We start from the raw sequence: 15,070 nt of genomic DNA on the forward strand, positions 1-15,070 counted from the left end.
CCTTTGAGTTCTCATACATAACTTAACTGCAGACAGAAACTATCTGTGGAAGGTAGCTTCTGACATGGCTCCCAATGATTCCCACCTGTTTTATCAATGATCTTGTGTAATCCCCTTTGAGTTCAGGCTATATTCACTGAATTGTTTCTAACCAAAAGAATATGGCAAAAGTGATGGGACGCTATTTCCAAAAACCATGACTTCCTTCCGTCTTGTTCACACTGATTCACTACTGCCTTCTCAGCTTGCATGCTTTAAGCCAAGCTGCCATGTTGGAAAGTCCCGAACAGCAAGGAAATGAATGCTGTCAACCACCACGTGAATTAATTTGGAAGAGATCCTTCCCCAGGAAATGACTAAAACCCAGAAAACACCCTGATTGCAGCTTTTGAGAGACCCTGAAGTAGAGGAAGGACCTCATTAAGTCATGCCCAAATTTCTGAACACAGAAACTGTGAGATAACAAGTGATTTTAGGCCACTAAAAATTTTGGGGATAATTTGTCATACAGCAGTAGGTAACTAATATACTATTTAAAATGTTGTATGAACTTTATGTATCATTAACATTTATTTTTTGCAACAGTTTAACCCGTAGATATTTACCCTACCAGAAAATTTCGAATTTCGTATATGGTTGGTCTTTCAGTGTACAGCATTTTTACCACTTTCAGTAATGGACAGAACTAAGTAGAAGACTGACAAGGAAATAGAAGACTTGAACTACATCATAAACTAACTAGACTTAATAGACACTGATGGAACACTCCACTAAACAAAAGTAAAATATTCATTCTTCTCCAGTATACCTGGAACATTCTCCAGTATAAACCAAAAGCAATGCCATAAACCAATCTCAATAAATTTTAAAAGGAGAGAAACGATGTAATTATGTCCTCTGACCACAATGGAATGAAATTAGAAACTAGTAACAGAAAAACACTTGGAAAACTCACAAAAAAAGTAAAATTAAACAACATACTCTTAAATAACCAATGGGTCAAAGGAAAAATCAAAAGATAAATTAGAAAATACTTTCAGGTGAATGAAAATGAAGACACATAGCAAACTTATGGAATGTAGCTGAAGCAGTTCTTAGAGGGAAATTGATATGAATACCTATATTTCAAAACAGAGTCTCAAATCAATAACCTAAACTTCCACTATCATAATACTAGGGAAAAAAAGAGCAAACTAAATCTAATGCAAGCAGAAATAAATAATAAATACTGGAATGGAAATTAATGAAATAGAGAAGAGCAAAAGAATAGAAAAAATTAAGAAACCAAAAGCTGATTCTTTGACAGAATTAACTGAAAAAACTTTGGCTAGACTGACCTAGAAAAAAAGAGAGAAGAATCAAATTACCAAAGCAAGGATGAAAGATGGGACATTACTATCAACTTTACAGAAATAAAAAGGATTATAAAGGAATATTCTGAACAAATGTATACCAAATTCAATAACAGATAAAATGGACAAATTCCTAGAAAAACATGAACTACCAAAACGGACTCAAAAAGAAAGAAAATTTTAGATTGTATAGCATAGAATAAATATTTTTTAAAATCCAATTAATTGCACAACACACTAAGAACCTTAAGTTAAACTATGGACTATGGTTAAAAGTACAATTATAAAAATGAGCTTTCTTCAATTATAACAAATGTACCACAACAATGCAAAAAATTAATAAGGGAATGATATATGGGAACCTGTATTTTTTCCTCCATGATTTTCCTCCAAAAACTTCACAACTTCTCAAAGAAAGAAAGAAAAGTTAATTTAAGTGGAAAAAAATTTGCACGTTAAAAAAAATTCTGAAGGGTAGGGATTCAAAACCAAGCATTTCTATTTTTTTATTTGTTTTTGAAAACCTTACTAGCATTACTGGAAGAGGCTGACCTTACTGATGGGTCATTCTCCAGGAGTTCAGTAAGCCGTTGTACTTGTTCTGGCTGGATAGATCGCCCTAAAAGGGCTTCTGTGTTAGTGTAGATGAGGAATGCCGAGACCACACCTAACAAGGTGCCCACACCCAAGGAACCTAGGCTGTCATACAGTGGATTGCCTAGAAAGCATATAAGAAATCAGTAAATTTATATTTTCTATTATCTCATGAACTTTATGTGAACAAAGAATCAGAACTAGTAAATCCAAGGACTTTATTTTATTTTATTTTTTTTAATTGACAGCTTTTTCCTTTCAGCATTTTATTTTTTATTTATTTATTTTTAATTTTTTTATTGACTTTGTAATAATATTACATTAAAAATATATATGTGAGGTCCCATTCAACCCCACCCCCCCACCCCACCTCTCCCCCCCCCAGCAACACTCGTTCCCATCATCATGACACATCCATTGAAATCCAAGGACTTTAAATGAAGACTCTCTCCTAATAGTTTTATTGTACTACAAAATGGGTATGCTACAACTTAATCCATATTATATGAACTGACAATTATTTAAGGTCAGTTTCTTGCTACAGACATTACATGGGTAAAAGTTCAGAACATTTTCAGATTACAAACACCATGTACATATTAATGATATAATGAACTGTCCAATTCTTTAAGATACATCAGTACTTCTCCTACCCCAGTTTGACAAATTAACTGAGAGATCAAAATCTGAAAAAATAACTTTTTTGCACCTTACTCCTATCTGGATTCTGTGAGAGAATTAAGCTCTACAAAACAATATGGATGCTCTAAATCTATGGGTGACTCTTTTTCACTTGAACAAAGATTATACATAGCACCATTCCAGATTAAAGGAAAGAAACTGATTTATTACATCAAATGGATGCCTTAGGGGAGTGGTTCTCAAAGTGTGGTCCCAGATCAGCAGCACTAGCATCACCTGAGAACTTGGAAGAAATGCAAATTCTGGGTCCTCACCCAAGATCTTATAAAATGAGACGTTCTGGAAATGGAATCCAATACAATCTGTTTTCCCAACCCCTCCCGGTGATTCTGATTCTAAAGCTTGCCTTACATTGTTAGGGCTTAATTCTCTTCCAAAACCAAATGAAAAGGGCTGATTTGATATCTATGAAAATATAAGAAATATTTAGATAAGAGGCACAAATAAAAATATCTAAACCTTTCAAATAAATTCCAAACACAAGGTTTTTCCAAAAATGAAGTTTTCATCAATATTAAAATTAACTCTTTTGATGCAAGATAAAACACACATTTTACTAAAATTTTTAATTTTCATACTGCTTTGTCAAAATATAACACAAAAAATATACTGACTTTTCTGTACTTAAAAAACAATCCATTTCCATTAGGAAATGTGTAATTACAATGTTCAAAATCAAATACTGCTCTTCAGTAATCTAAATTTAAGGAACTGTCTTACATTTTAAAATGTGTGTGTAATATAACAATCCTAAAGAAATTACAGGAATATTAGCTGGGAAAAAAGCTTTAGGGAAATATTTTATTTCTTGGCATATTACTTAGAAATAAATTAATTCATCTGAAATACTCTTACAACATACATATTTTTATGATTTTGATTTGTCTGATTTATATTATTATGTAAAAAAATAATTTATCAAAAGTTGACTGGATGGTGCTTCAGAGGTAATCACCGGACATTGTAAATCCTCACAGGGCCTACTTGATGGAATAGAGGAGAGTATGGGCCATGATGTGAACCAATGTATATGAGGTGCAGAGGTGCCCAAAGATGTACTTACCAAATCCAATGGATGTGTCATGATGATGGGAACGAGTGTTGTTGGGGGGGGGGAGAGGGGGGGTGGGGGGGTGGGGTTGAATGGGACCTCACATATATATTTTTAATGTAATATTATTACAAAGTCAATAAAAAATAAAAAAATTAAAAAAAAAAAAAAAAAGGTTAAGAACTCCTGATTTAAATACTGTGACATGAAGTTAATACAATGTATGTCATATGATAACGGATAAGGGGATTAGATAGAGAAGAAAACAAAAATATTTGCTTTATGTATATATACAAATATACTTATAACAAAACAAGAAAAAAAAAAAAAAAAGTTGACTTAGTCAAGTCACTCTTTTCTCAAACCTTAAAACTGCTAAAATAATAATTCTTGTCAAAAAATTTTCTAAACTTGTAAGGTCAACCAGTAAAAACAATAACTTTAGAAATATTTTAGGCTGCAGTGAAGATCAGAAAATGTTGGTTTAGTTTTAAATATGCATTTAAAATGAGAAAGAGTTATTCATATTTCAGACTATTTTAAGAAACACTGCAAAACTATGCAAAGCTTATCACACCTTGAATTATTTTATACATGCATGGACAGATGGGTAAAAATGGAAAAAATTCCATTCCAAGACAATTCCAAACTCAGAAACTTAGTCTTTACATACTAAATGGTTCTTTTGTTTTAGAAAATAAGTTAAAACAGAATACTCAAGGCAGATTTTGACAAATATTTATAGCTAAAATAATAGCCAAATTTTATATCTAGTACAAATTATCAGAATTTCAGTAACACATGAAAATAAAATAATTTTTTTGCCTTCTCATTTACTTATATTATACTGTCTCTCAAAACACTCAACTAACTACCAAAATGAGAAGGGAACAAACACTTAAAGAGAATCAAGGAAATAGGAAGGTTAACAGTTGTTATTATTGGGATTATCAGTGGAAAAAGGCAAACAGCCTCCCTTGCCTATCTACCTATCTACCTATCCACTAAAGGTCTCATCTATTATCTTAACAAATCTTTGGTGACTAGGACAAATATTATCCATACACTTACAGGTAAAGAACTTAAAGCTCAGAATATAATGCTAGAGCATTACATAATTTAAGTCACACTTAGGAAAATTTAGAGTATTATAAAAACCCTCTATTGTCAGCTTCCTTAATTCTAATTTATAAAGTCAGAGAACCCTGAACACTTCTACTGACCCAAATGTCTTATACAAATAAATGGTTAGTGTGGAATTAACATTTACTAATCTATTGGTGTAAAATAATTCTACGATATAAAAAAAAAAATTCTACAAATTATTTAAGTAGAATAAATAAACCACCACTGATCTAAGAAATTATTTACCTGTTATAGAAGTAAGGCCCATGCAAGTGGCTGCTATAGTCACGCCTAAGACTGCTGCAGTATCTTCCAATAATATAACATTTGTACTAGGATCACGGCTTTCCATTACTTTATCATTGAAGGAGAAACAAGGAAACTCTCTGAAATGTTAACTTGACACTATAAAGTCAAATTTTAATAACCATTTAAAGTCAAGATTAAAATTAAGATGTATGAAATTATGGTTTAACAATCCCCTTTCAACATGCTTATCATTTAATAAATATTTAATGAATATACTATAGACAGTCACTATAAACAAAACGCCTTGGTAAATGTCAACATTAAATGATATTAAGGTCAAATTACTTTCTGAATTTATGTAAGCATATATAGAAATACTTTAGTTCATTTATGTCAAGTTCAAATATAAAAGTATTCATATTCAAACTGCACAGCATTTCTCTTTTTAAAAGAGCTGAAGTATGCATAAGAACCACTTAGGGAAGACACTAAGGTACATTTTGTGTACATCTATAAGGAACAAAGCAATAATATTGGGTAATTTTAAGCAAATAAAGGAGATGAAATAATACACCTGGCTTCTAAAGTACATACCATACTTGTAAAACGATATTCCCTTGGCCCGAGCACTCCGACGAAGTTCATTTACAGCAACAAGAAGTGTTGCTAAAAGGAAAACATTTATAGTAGCAATGAAAAAACGTCATGCCCCCAAACTTTAGAAGATGGCTTCTCACTTTGATGTCAGGGTTGGCAATAAGGAAAAGTCTTTTTTTTAACTAGACATTTTCAAGCACCCAGCTAATCAATTATATAATGAATCTCAAATTTCTAGAGCAATGATTTAAAGACAGTTACCAAAACAGCCACAATTTATTGGACAGCAACTATATGATAGGCATCACACTCAACACACTGTCTGCTTTGATCTTCCTAACTTTTTTTTAAAGTAGGAAGTGGTATAACCATTTTATAGGACAGCAAAATGAAGGAAAAATACATATAAAGCTTTCAGATATTTTGAAATATTCTTACTGCAAAAAAGAGAAAGCCTTCCCTGTTTATAACTGCTAAATTGTGATTTTCAAAAACTCAGGTTTTTAAAGTGGTTGTGGCTCTATCGACTGGACTCCTGTCTACCATATGGGAGGCCTTGGGCTCGTGTCCCAGGGCCTCCTTGTGAAGCCAAGCTGGCCCGCACCGGAGGAGAGCTGATGGCCCATGCCTGCGGAGAGCTGGCGCAGCAAGATGACACAACAAAGGAGACAAGAAGACACAGAAGAACACACAGAGAGCATACAGAAAGCAAGCCGCAAGGAGGGGGGGAACAAATAAATAAATCTTTAAAAAACAAAAACTCAGGTTATGTTTTTACAGTCCATTCGAATTTTATGAGCATTACAATATGCTATTCAATTAAAAAAAAAATTTCCCCTTGCTCCTAGCCTTCAGAGGAACTACTACTGTATATTATGTAAATAATATACCCTTAAAATTAAACAAAGCTTAGATTCCTATTCCCACAATGTTCTTTAATCAATGGGACTTGGCAAACTATAACAATGGACTGTTGAATACATATTGCTATATAAAAAATAGAGAAATATTTTGTGACAGTACATACCTCCTTCAGATGCCAATGATCCTGCTAAAATACAGTATGCCTAGAAAACAAATATTAAAATAAAGCATAAATTAAGTATTTTACTTAAAGAATCACAATCATTCATGCATAGAGTCTGATATGTCTAAAATGGAAACATAAATTCAAATTCCAATCAGATGACAAGGATTAGAAATAGGTCAAATAAGGACAGTGAGAGATGGTATCTTCCTAAGAAGAAAGACGGAACAGTCATCTCATACCTAATACCTGGAAGAGTAATCTAAATGCTTTACATACTCTATATAGCTATAGAATGCTATAATATGACCTGAACTAAGCTCATGACATAAAAGCAGTTACTTAGTAAAATTTTTTTTTAAGTTTTAAATGAACATAAACATTTGATATCGAGAGTCGTAGACACCAGATATAATAAATATCCACACCCAAGTAACTTCTATATTTTGTTTGGAAGCTCAGTAGTAAAAGAATTCTGATTCACAAAGTAACTATTAACAGTAATCTTTTTTTGTTTTAGTTTTTTTGGTAACACAACTTCCTTTGCAATCTCAGAACACTCTTCATTTAAAAAAAGATAAGAGAAACTCTATCAAGACGTACTGAAGACTTAACCCGGTAACACATTTTTAAAAAAATTTAAGTGAAACTCAAACCATCTCTAAGATTTTCAATGTGCATTTATAGAACCCTAGGCTTCCCTGAAATAGAGGTTTGAAAATTTCACATCTAGTACACTTAATCTGTTATGGAAAACTGAGAGCTCCCAAAGGATTTGCCTGAGTACACAGTAGATAGCAGAGAAAAAAAAAAGAATGCAGGCTTTAGAGTCTCAATTCTAGTCTCTATGCACTGAATCACAGTGCCAACCAAAAGCATAATTAATACAGCACACCTAAACTTCCCAGTAACTACTTTTAATGCTTCCATCTCTTTCCCAAAGACACATTTATCAACCAATAAAGAAAGAGAGCATATATCACCCAAGGATTCCAAGATAATACTTAACAAACAAAAACTGGTCTACAGTGTGTCGGGTTCTGATGGAACCCCATTTAGCTACTAAAAGATATAAGAGCTTCTGGATGTTTTAAAACTTACACACAATTAAAATTTAATTAATTTTTTTTTTTTAGGAGGTACCAGGGAACAAACCCAGGACCCTATACATGGGAAGTACGTGCTCAACCACTAAGGTATATCCACTCCCCAATGAGGGTTGGTTTTTTCATGTTTGTTTTTAGGAGGTAATGAGGATTGAACCTGGAAAGCAGGCACTCACCCCTTGAGCTACAACCGCTCCCCACTAATTCCTTTTTGACCCCAGAGTAATCATCCATTTCTCTTTGGTAAAGTGATACAATATAAATTAGATATATGTTTAGAGAATGAAGTAGCTATAAAGTGGCCAAATCTTTTCAGAATAGTGAAAATGTATGTTTGCTTATTTCAACTGTATGAAATGTAATATGGTAGTTTTACAGAAAAGAAACTAGTTAATAAACACTGTTATGCAGATTTGTATGATACAAGAAGATATTAAAATAAGATACATACTGTTCTATTTTGGCTAAGACCTCAAAAGGTGTATTATAAGATATAGCTTCCAAGTATTCCCACATTCCAAAATGAGATGCCAGACAATCTATTCAGGACTTTCACAGAAGGGGATACCAAGCCTTATTTTGCAACTCCTAGCTCCACACCTACCCTAGACCATATAAGAAGAGCAGAGATTAAGGAGGTCAAAAGTGATTGCTTTGGGGAAAGCTGCTGAACTGTGGAAATAACCCAGAAAGCTTGATACGTGTCCCCTGGAGTTTAAAGAGGTCACATCACAGCTAATTGCATCTAAAGCATGCCTGAAAAATAAATCTATAGGCCTGATACTGAATGTGTCAGCAGAGGAGATGGCTTTGTTTGGGAAACAAGCACACTCTCACAGAGAATGTGTTAAAAGATGTGTTTCCTGAAGCCCAGACATGGAACTCTGAGTAGTGGTTTTGAAAAGAGATCAACTGCCCAAAAGACCTCTTGCTAAATGCAAGGCAACACAGTAGAAACAGTCTGAAGGCATATCATGATGTGGGGAAACTAAGCTGCAGTGCTAAGTGAACAATTTGTACTGGTCAATGGAGCCATAGGCAGAAGGCCCAAGCAGGGGAATCTCTAAGAAATGCTCATGAGAGAAAAAGATAGCTTTAAATTTCCAAAAAAGGCAGAGGAAACCAATGCAAATGGCACTTTTTTGTTCCCTACCTCGATCTTCAACCCTGCCAGAAGGCGCCTTGGGAGAGAAGGATAGCAGCCATAGGTTGGGAAATGCAGGTGACTCCTTCCATTTCCCCACAAGAGGTTTCCTCCCTGAGGGAATCTCGAGATACAGAAATAAGTTTTATCATTCAATGCAGTTCCCAGGTGTGGTGGTTTGGAGCTATAAATACCCCAGAAAAAAAACGTGTTCTTAAACTTAACCCATTCCTGTGGGTGTGAACCAATCTAAAGTAAGAACTTTTGATGAAGTTTCTTAGTTAAGGTATGGCCCACCTCAATGAAGGTGTACCTTTATCCTATTACTGGAGTTTATAAGCAGAATTCAGATAGATAGACAGACAAAGCCAGAGAAGCAAGAAGATGAAGTTCAAAGGAACCTGGAAGGTAAGAGAAAGGCCAGGAGAGGCCACCATGTGAACTGCCATGTGTCAGAGTAGCTCAGGACCACGGATCACTGTCAGCCAGCTCCACAAGGCCAATCTTCAGGAAGAAAGCATTGCCTTGATGACACCCTGACTTGGACATTTTCCTAGTCTCAAAATCATGAGCTAATCAATTTACATTGTTTAAGCAAGCCCTTTACAAGGTACTTGCTTGAGCAGCCAAAAAAACTAAAACTTCAGTTGACTATTACCTGGGACTAGATATTTTAATTACTGATATGAGACTATTTCTGGGTCTAAAAGTGAAGAGAGGGCTTTCTGTTCTTCAATAGTAACTGGAGAAATTAAGGAGGCAGGGATTAATAATTCCATCTATAGACTTCCTCTTGTTCAGTATCATTGAACCATATGGATTAGAGGTCATATCCAGTCATGATCTAAAAAACACAACTATAAATACATAACTCAATATTATTATACAATTAGTCAAGAAGGTATATGTGGGCCCTTGATACTGATGACTGTGCTTATGAATCTTTACTGTTGAAATTGAAACTTAGCCTAGTATTATAGGGTACCTAAGAGTCACCTCCTGAGAGTCTCCTTGTTGCTCAATTGTGGGCCCTTTCTAAGCTGAACTCCACATATAAATTCAATAACTTCTGCCCAGCATGGGACATGACTCCTGGGAATAAGGCTCCCTGGCACTGAGGGATTACTACCAAGCACCACCTAGCAATGCAACTGGAAAAAGACTTTGACCAGAATGGGGAAAAGGTAAAGACAAATGAGTTTATATGGCTAAGAGACTTCAAAGTGAGTCAGGAGATCATTCCAGAGGTTATGTTTATGTATGTCTCAGCAAGATCTCATTGATAGCCAATATAGACACTACCCATAATAGTGGGGCTCCTGAGGGCTCCGGAGACATATAGACACTATAGTCAGATAGCTCAGAAGTTTGGTGCCTTACTAGTGGGTCCTACTTTGGAATTTATGCTCCCCAGTGTGACTGGAGTTGGACTCAGTTTTGGTTTCCCTACACATGGCTCTACTGTCCCTTCTATTTGAACATATAATTAGTACTAGAGTTGGTAAGGGTCTCTAAAATATTTGGGTGGTCCATGTGCCAGCTGGGTCCTGAATCTCAACTGAGTTGCAGCACCTACTCTTCAGTTCACTGGACTCACCCAAGACAACTACAAGGAGGAGATGATAGACAACCATCATTCCAAGGAACCAAGAGCGTCTATAACTTCAAACATAAGAGTCCCATCCATCAGCCATATGGGATCAAAGCACGCTCTCAATTAGAGTTGGAGTAGGCATTGCCATCCCAGAATCCTCAGGACTGGGGAATGAACTGTGAACTAAAGTAAACTTACTGGTATACTACTATACACTTATTGTGATTCTACCAATGGAAGAAATTATATCATTGATATGGACACTGTGGCCACTAGAGATTCTGAGGGCAGGAAAAGGGAAAAACATGTGTAATATGGGGGTATTTTCAGAACTTGTTAATTGTCTGAATAACATTGCAATGACAGATACAGACCATTATATATCTTGCCATAACCTACAGAATTGGATGGGAAAGAGCGTAAAGTACAATGTAAACTATAATCTATGCTTAGTGGCAATGCTCCAAAATAGGTTCATCAATTGCAATGTAAGTACCACACTAATGAAAGATGTTGCTAATGTGGGAAAATGTGGGAAGTGTGGGGAGCGGGGCATATGGGAATCCCCTATATTTTTTATGTAACATTTATGTAATCTAAGTATATTTTAAAAAATAAGTTAAAATATATATATAAAGAAGGTATATGTTAGTCTCATTCTTTAACACCAATATCACAAAAGGTATTCTAATGTACTTAAACTCTTATTTCATATTACTTCAATATTGAGAACAAAAAGAATGTTACCCATAGGAGAGAGTCTATAGGCTGAGGATTAAGCAATCCCATGATTCCATGGTACCAAGATAGTCCGGCACCCATCATGAAAATACCAACACCACTAATTAGTGAAGCAATATAGCGCATATTTGAAAATCCATATCTGAAAAAAAAAATATTGTTTGCAAGAAATACAAATGGATTCTTTACAAAATATATGCTTAATAAGTCAACAACCAAAAAACTTCTTGAAATATCTAGATGTTAAAATTTCACATCTAATTAAACCGTAAGTGCCAAACTCAAATATAATTAGAAAAATAATACAGAAAGTGGAAAAACTGGCCAAGATCTTTGGAAATATATAAGTCAATATTATTTAATCCAGGTATTTTTAATCCATTTTCCATATAGTATATTTTTACCTAGCAGTGCTACTTTACTATTTTGTACCATAGATGTTAACGAAATTAATTTAATGTTTTTGTAAGTGCATTCAAATGTTTAATGAACAGGATAACCTTTAAATTTCCTTGTAATGAAGATTCTAATTGAGTATTTTGGCTTTTTGGGCTGCCAATCTACAACTTATATTATCTATAATTTGATGCTGGATTGTGAATAGTTTTAGCATACAGCAATTGTCATTATTATAGGACAAAGAACTTCAGCTTTCTGGGTTTTTAAGTGGCTGAATTTTTTTTTTTTTAATCTTAATTATTTTTCAAGCATCTTTGATTAACATGTGCATTATTTTGTATTACTGTAAGTACCAATAAAATGCTGAGTTTTAAGGGAGTTCACAAATATGACATAATATAGGAAGAAAAGAATCACTCATTAATAAAAGTATTTCCTGGAAAATTTATTTCCAAAGCCATACTCTACTGCACCCTCCTGGCAGATACAATTTAAGTAACAAATCTTAAATAAAATTGCTCCTCGAATTTTGTTGGCAAAGATATAATTGTCATAAGGAATCCTCAGTTTACAGATGACAATATTCTGCTAGTTTGATTTAGAAACATTTACTTTCTTCTAAAGTTTCCTTCCTAAAGTAATATAGGACATATATCTATTTTAGTCAAAGCAAATTGAAATCTAAACTAAATGTCATTATTTTCATTTTATGTATTTTCAAGGAATTTGTAGCTTCCTATTGAAAATTTTACTTATGTAAACTTGCACTGCACAATATGATATGCTACTAGCCATGTGTGGTTTTTTAAATTTTAAATTAATTAAATCTAAAGTTAAAAATGTAGTTCTTCAGTTACACTAGGCATACTTCAAGCACTCAGTAGTCACATGTAGCCAGTGACAACTATACTGAACAGCACAGATACAGAATATTTCTATATTTCTGATTGCAGAAAATTACTTTGGACAGCATCAATGCAGATTGTTGAAAATACCTTGAAAAGAAATTTCACAAGCCAAAATTTTAATATTTTACCACCTGTTTTTAAATCTTTGGTGTAAAAATTATATGGTGCCAAGTGTAAACTATAATATAAACTATAGACCATAGTTAGTAGCAATGCTTCAACATGTGTTCACCAATTATAACAAATGTACCACACTAATAAAAGATGTTGTTAATGGCGGAAAGTGGGGTAGGAAGAAGCAGTGAGGTATATGGGAATCCCCTATACTTCTGATGTAACATTTATGTAGTCTAAAGCTTCTTTTAAAAATGAAAAATAAAAAATAAATCTGGTCAGGGAAAAATTTACATTTTTCTTGAGATATCAAAAACACTGCAATGAATGTAATTCGTAAACTTAAGAGATAGTTGTTTTTTAGTTATTAGTTATAAGATAGTCATAATGTTATTCATAAGAAAATAGTATCTTACTTTCAAAGTAAAGTACTTATAAAGCACAGAGATAGACTTCTTTACAGAAATAAAAGTGCATTAATCAATTCCATTCCTGAAGCTTGTTCAAAATGGGTGTGGAATTCCAAAGTTTTAGTTGATTACATTTAGAGAAGCAACAGAGGAAATCTCTGTATCAAATAAACGAAAAAATTCAGAACAATATATTCTAAAAGGTATACTAATTTTATAAAGTATTTTGAAATATTAACAGAATACTATTTCTAAACCAAAACAAGAGGATTAAAATAAACTAACTATAGATTCAATAAGAAAATTTTAGATTTGGTTACCTAAATCTGGAATATGTTTTCTTTGACAAAAGTAAAATAGAATTCTAAGATCAAAATATGTAATTTGCTATTAAATATCAAATATGAAGAGAAGATCTCCATGCTGTGTTACAAAGCATAAAAACAATTTAATCTCCATTTGCAAATTATACCTTGAATTTACTCTGAGCCAGGGATGAGTCCTGCACTTTAGATACTACAGTTGAAAAAACGACAAAATCTTTAACATAAAACTGCAGGTATATAAATTGCAGGAAATTTCTGGAATCCAACTGCTTTTATTTCAATAACTTCTTACCAAAACAAATAAAAACAAAACTAAGGCAATGTCCTTACGGATGAGTAGGGTCTGGTGTTTGAATAGACTTACTGATGCCCAATGCCAGTAAACCCTATGGAGAAGAGGAAGAAAAGGAATAGTCATTAAAAAGATGGGAAATATAGTAAAGCCTACCTTGAGGGTGCAATCTGACAATGACAAAGAAATATAACATATATAATACACATTCAATGGCCCAGCAATTCTAGTTCTCAGTACCTACCTTACAGATAAAAATGAACCCAAAGGGGTTCAAAGCATCTTTTCCACAATGATGAAAAACGTGGAAGTAAACCTAAACATCCATCAATGGGAATGACAAAATAAATGATGATAAAACCAAACTATAAATTACTTCTACAGCAATTTAAAGGAATGGAGTTGGGGTACATTCATCTGTTCTGACATGGAAAGAGCTCGTGGACATACTGTTACATGGAAGGAAAACAGCAAGCTTTTAAGAACAGTATGTACAGTATAACTTATGTTAAAAAAAAAAAAAACCCTCCATCATTCTGTAGTTTTTGTTAATGATACATGATGTAAGCCACAAAAAGGTCTGGAAGAACACACATTTAACTATGCTTATACCTCTGAGAACCAGGATTAGGGTTGTCTGTAATGCCTGATGTTTTACAAAAGAAAAACTTGTATAAATGTATAAAACACAAGATTGTAAAATTTAAAATACCCAAAACAATATATATTATATATGGACACATACTCTATAGTAAAACTGGAAAGACACACAGGAAGGTATATATCAATGTATATAGGTCAGTGACTATCTGAGATGTGAAAGGGAGCAAAAACGTTAAAAAGTCTTTAATTCTGGCTATCATCTTCCTTTCTTTCCTTCCTTCTTCCCTTTTCTCCTGTCTTCCTTTCATTTTATTTGGCTTTTCCATTCTATCTTTGTTAAAGAGTTATCCATGGAGAGAAGCGGACTTGGCTCAATGGATAGAGTGTCCACCTACTACATAGGAAGTCCAGGAAACAAACCCAGGCTTCCTGACCCATGTGATGAGCTGGCCCATGCGCAGCGCTGATGCACGCAAGGAGTGCCGTGCCACGCAGGGGTGTCCCCCGCATAGGGGAGCCCCACGAGTAAGGAGTGCGCCCTATAAGGAAAGCCACCCAGCACAAAAAAAGTGCAGCCTGCCCAGGGTGGCGCCACACACGTGGACAGCTGACGCAGCAAGATGATGCAACAAAAAAAAGACACAGATTCCCGGTGCTGCTGACAAGAATACAAGAGGACACAGAAGAACACACAGCGAATGGACACAGAGAGCAGACAACTGGGGGGAGGGGGAAT

The 15,070-nt window shown here is 34.1% G+C and overlaps 1 protein-coding gene across 2 annotated transcripts in view; it reads right to left on the reverse strand.

Annotated features, from left to right (window-relative positions):
• Nucleotides 1-15,070, reverse strand: part of SLC30A9 (solute carrier family 30 member 9) — a 104,092-nt gene that overhangs the window by 15,718 nt on the left and 73,304 nt on the right. The window contains exons 10-15 of one of the 2 annotated variants that reach the window (XM_004448737.5): nucleotides 13,770-13,825; nucleotides 11,289-11,424; nucleotides 6,698-6,737; nucleotides 5,668-5,739; nucleotides 5,071-5,178; nucleotides 1,905-2,070 (exon numbers count right to left, since the gene is read on the reverse strand). In XM_004448737.5, the coding sequence (XP_004448794.1) occupies nucleotides 1,905-2,070; nucleotides 5,071-5,178; nucleotides 5,668-5,739; nucleotides 6,698-6,737; nucleotides 11,289-11,424; nucleotides 13,770-13,825 (578 nt within the window). The remainder of the gene's footprint in view (nucleotides 1-1,904; nucleotides 2,071-5,070; nucleotides 5,179-5,667; nucleotides 5,740-6,697; nucleotides 6,738-11,288; nucleotides 11,425-13,769; nucleotides 13,826-15,070) is intronic. The other variant, XM_012529834.3, reaches the window with a different exon arrangement.

Source organism: Dasypus novemcinctus, chromosome 1 (assembly GCF_030445035.2).
Source record: "Dasypus novemcinctus isolate mDasNov1 chromosome 1, mDasNov1.1.hap2, whole genome shotgun sequence".
NCBI classification, from domain to species: Eukaryota; Metazoa; Chordata; class Mammalia; order Cingulata; family Dasypodidae; genus Dasypus; species Dasypus novemcinctus.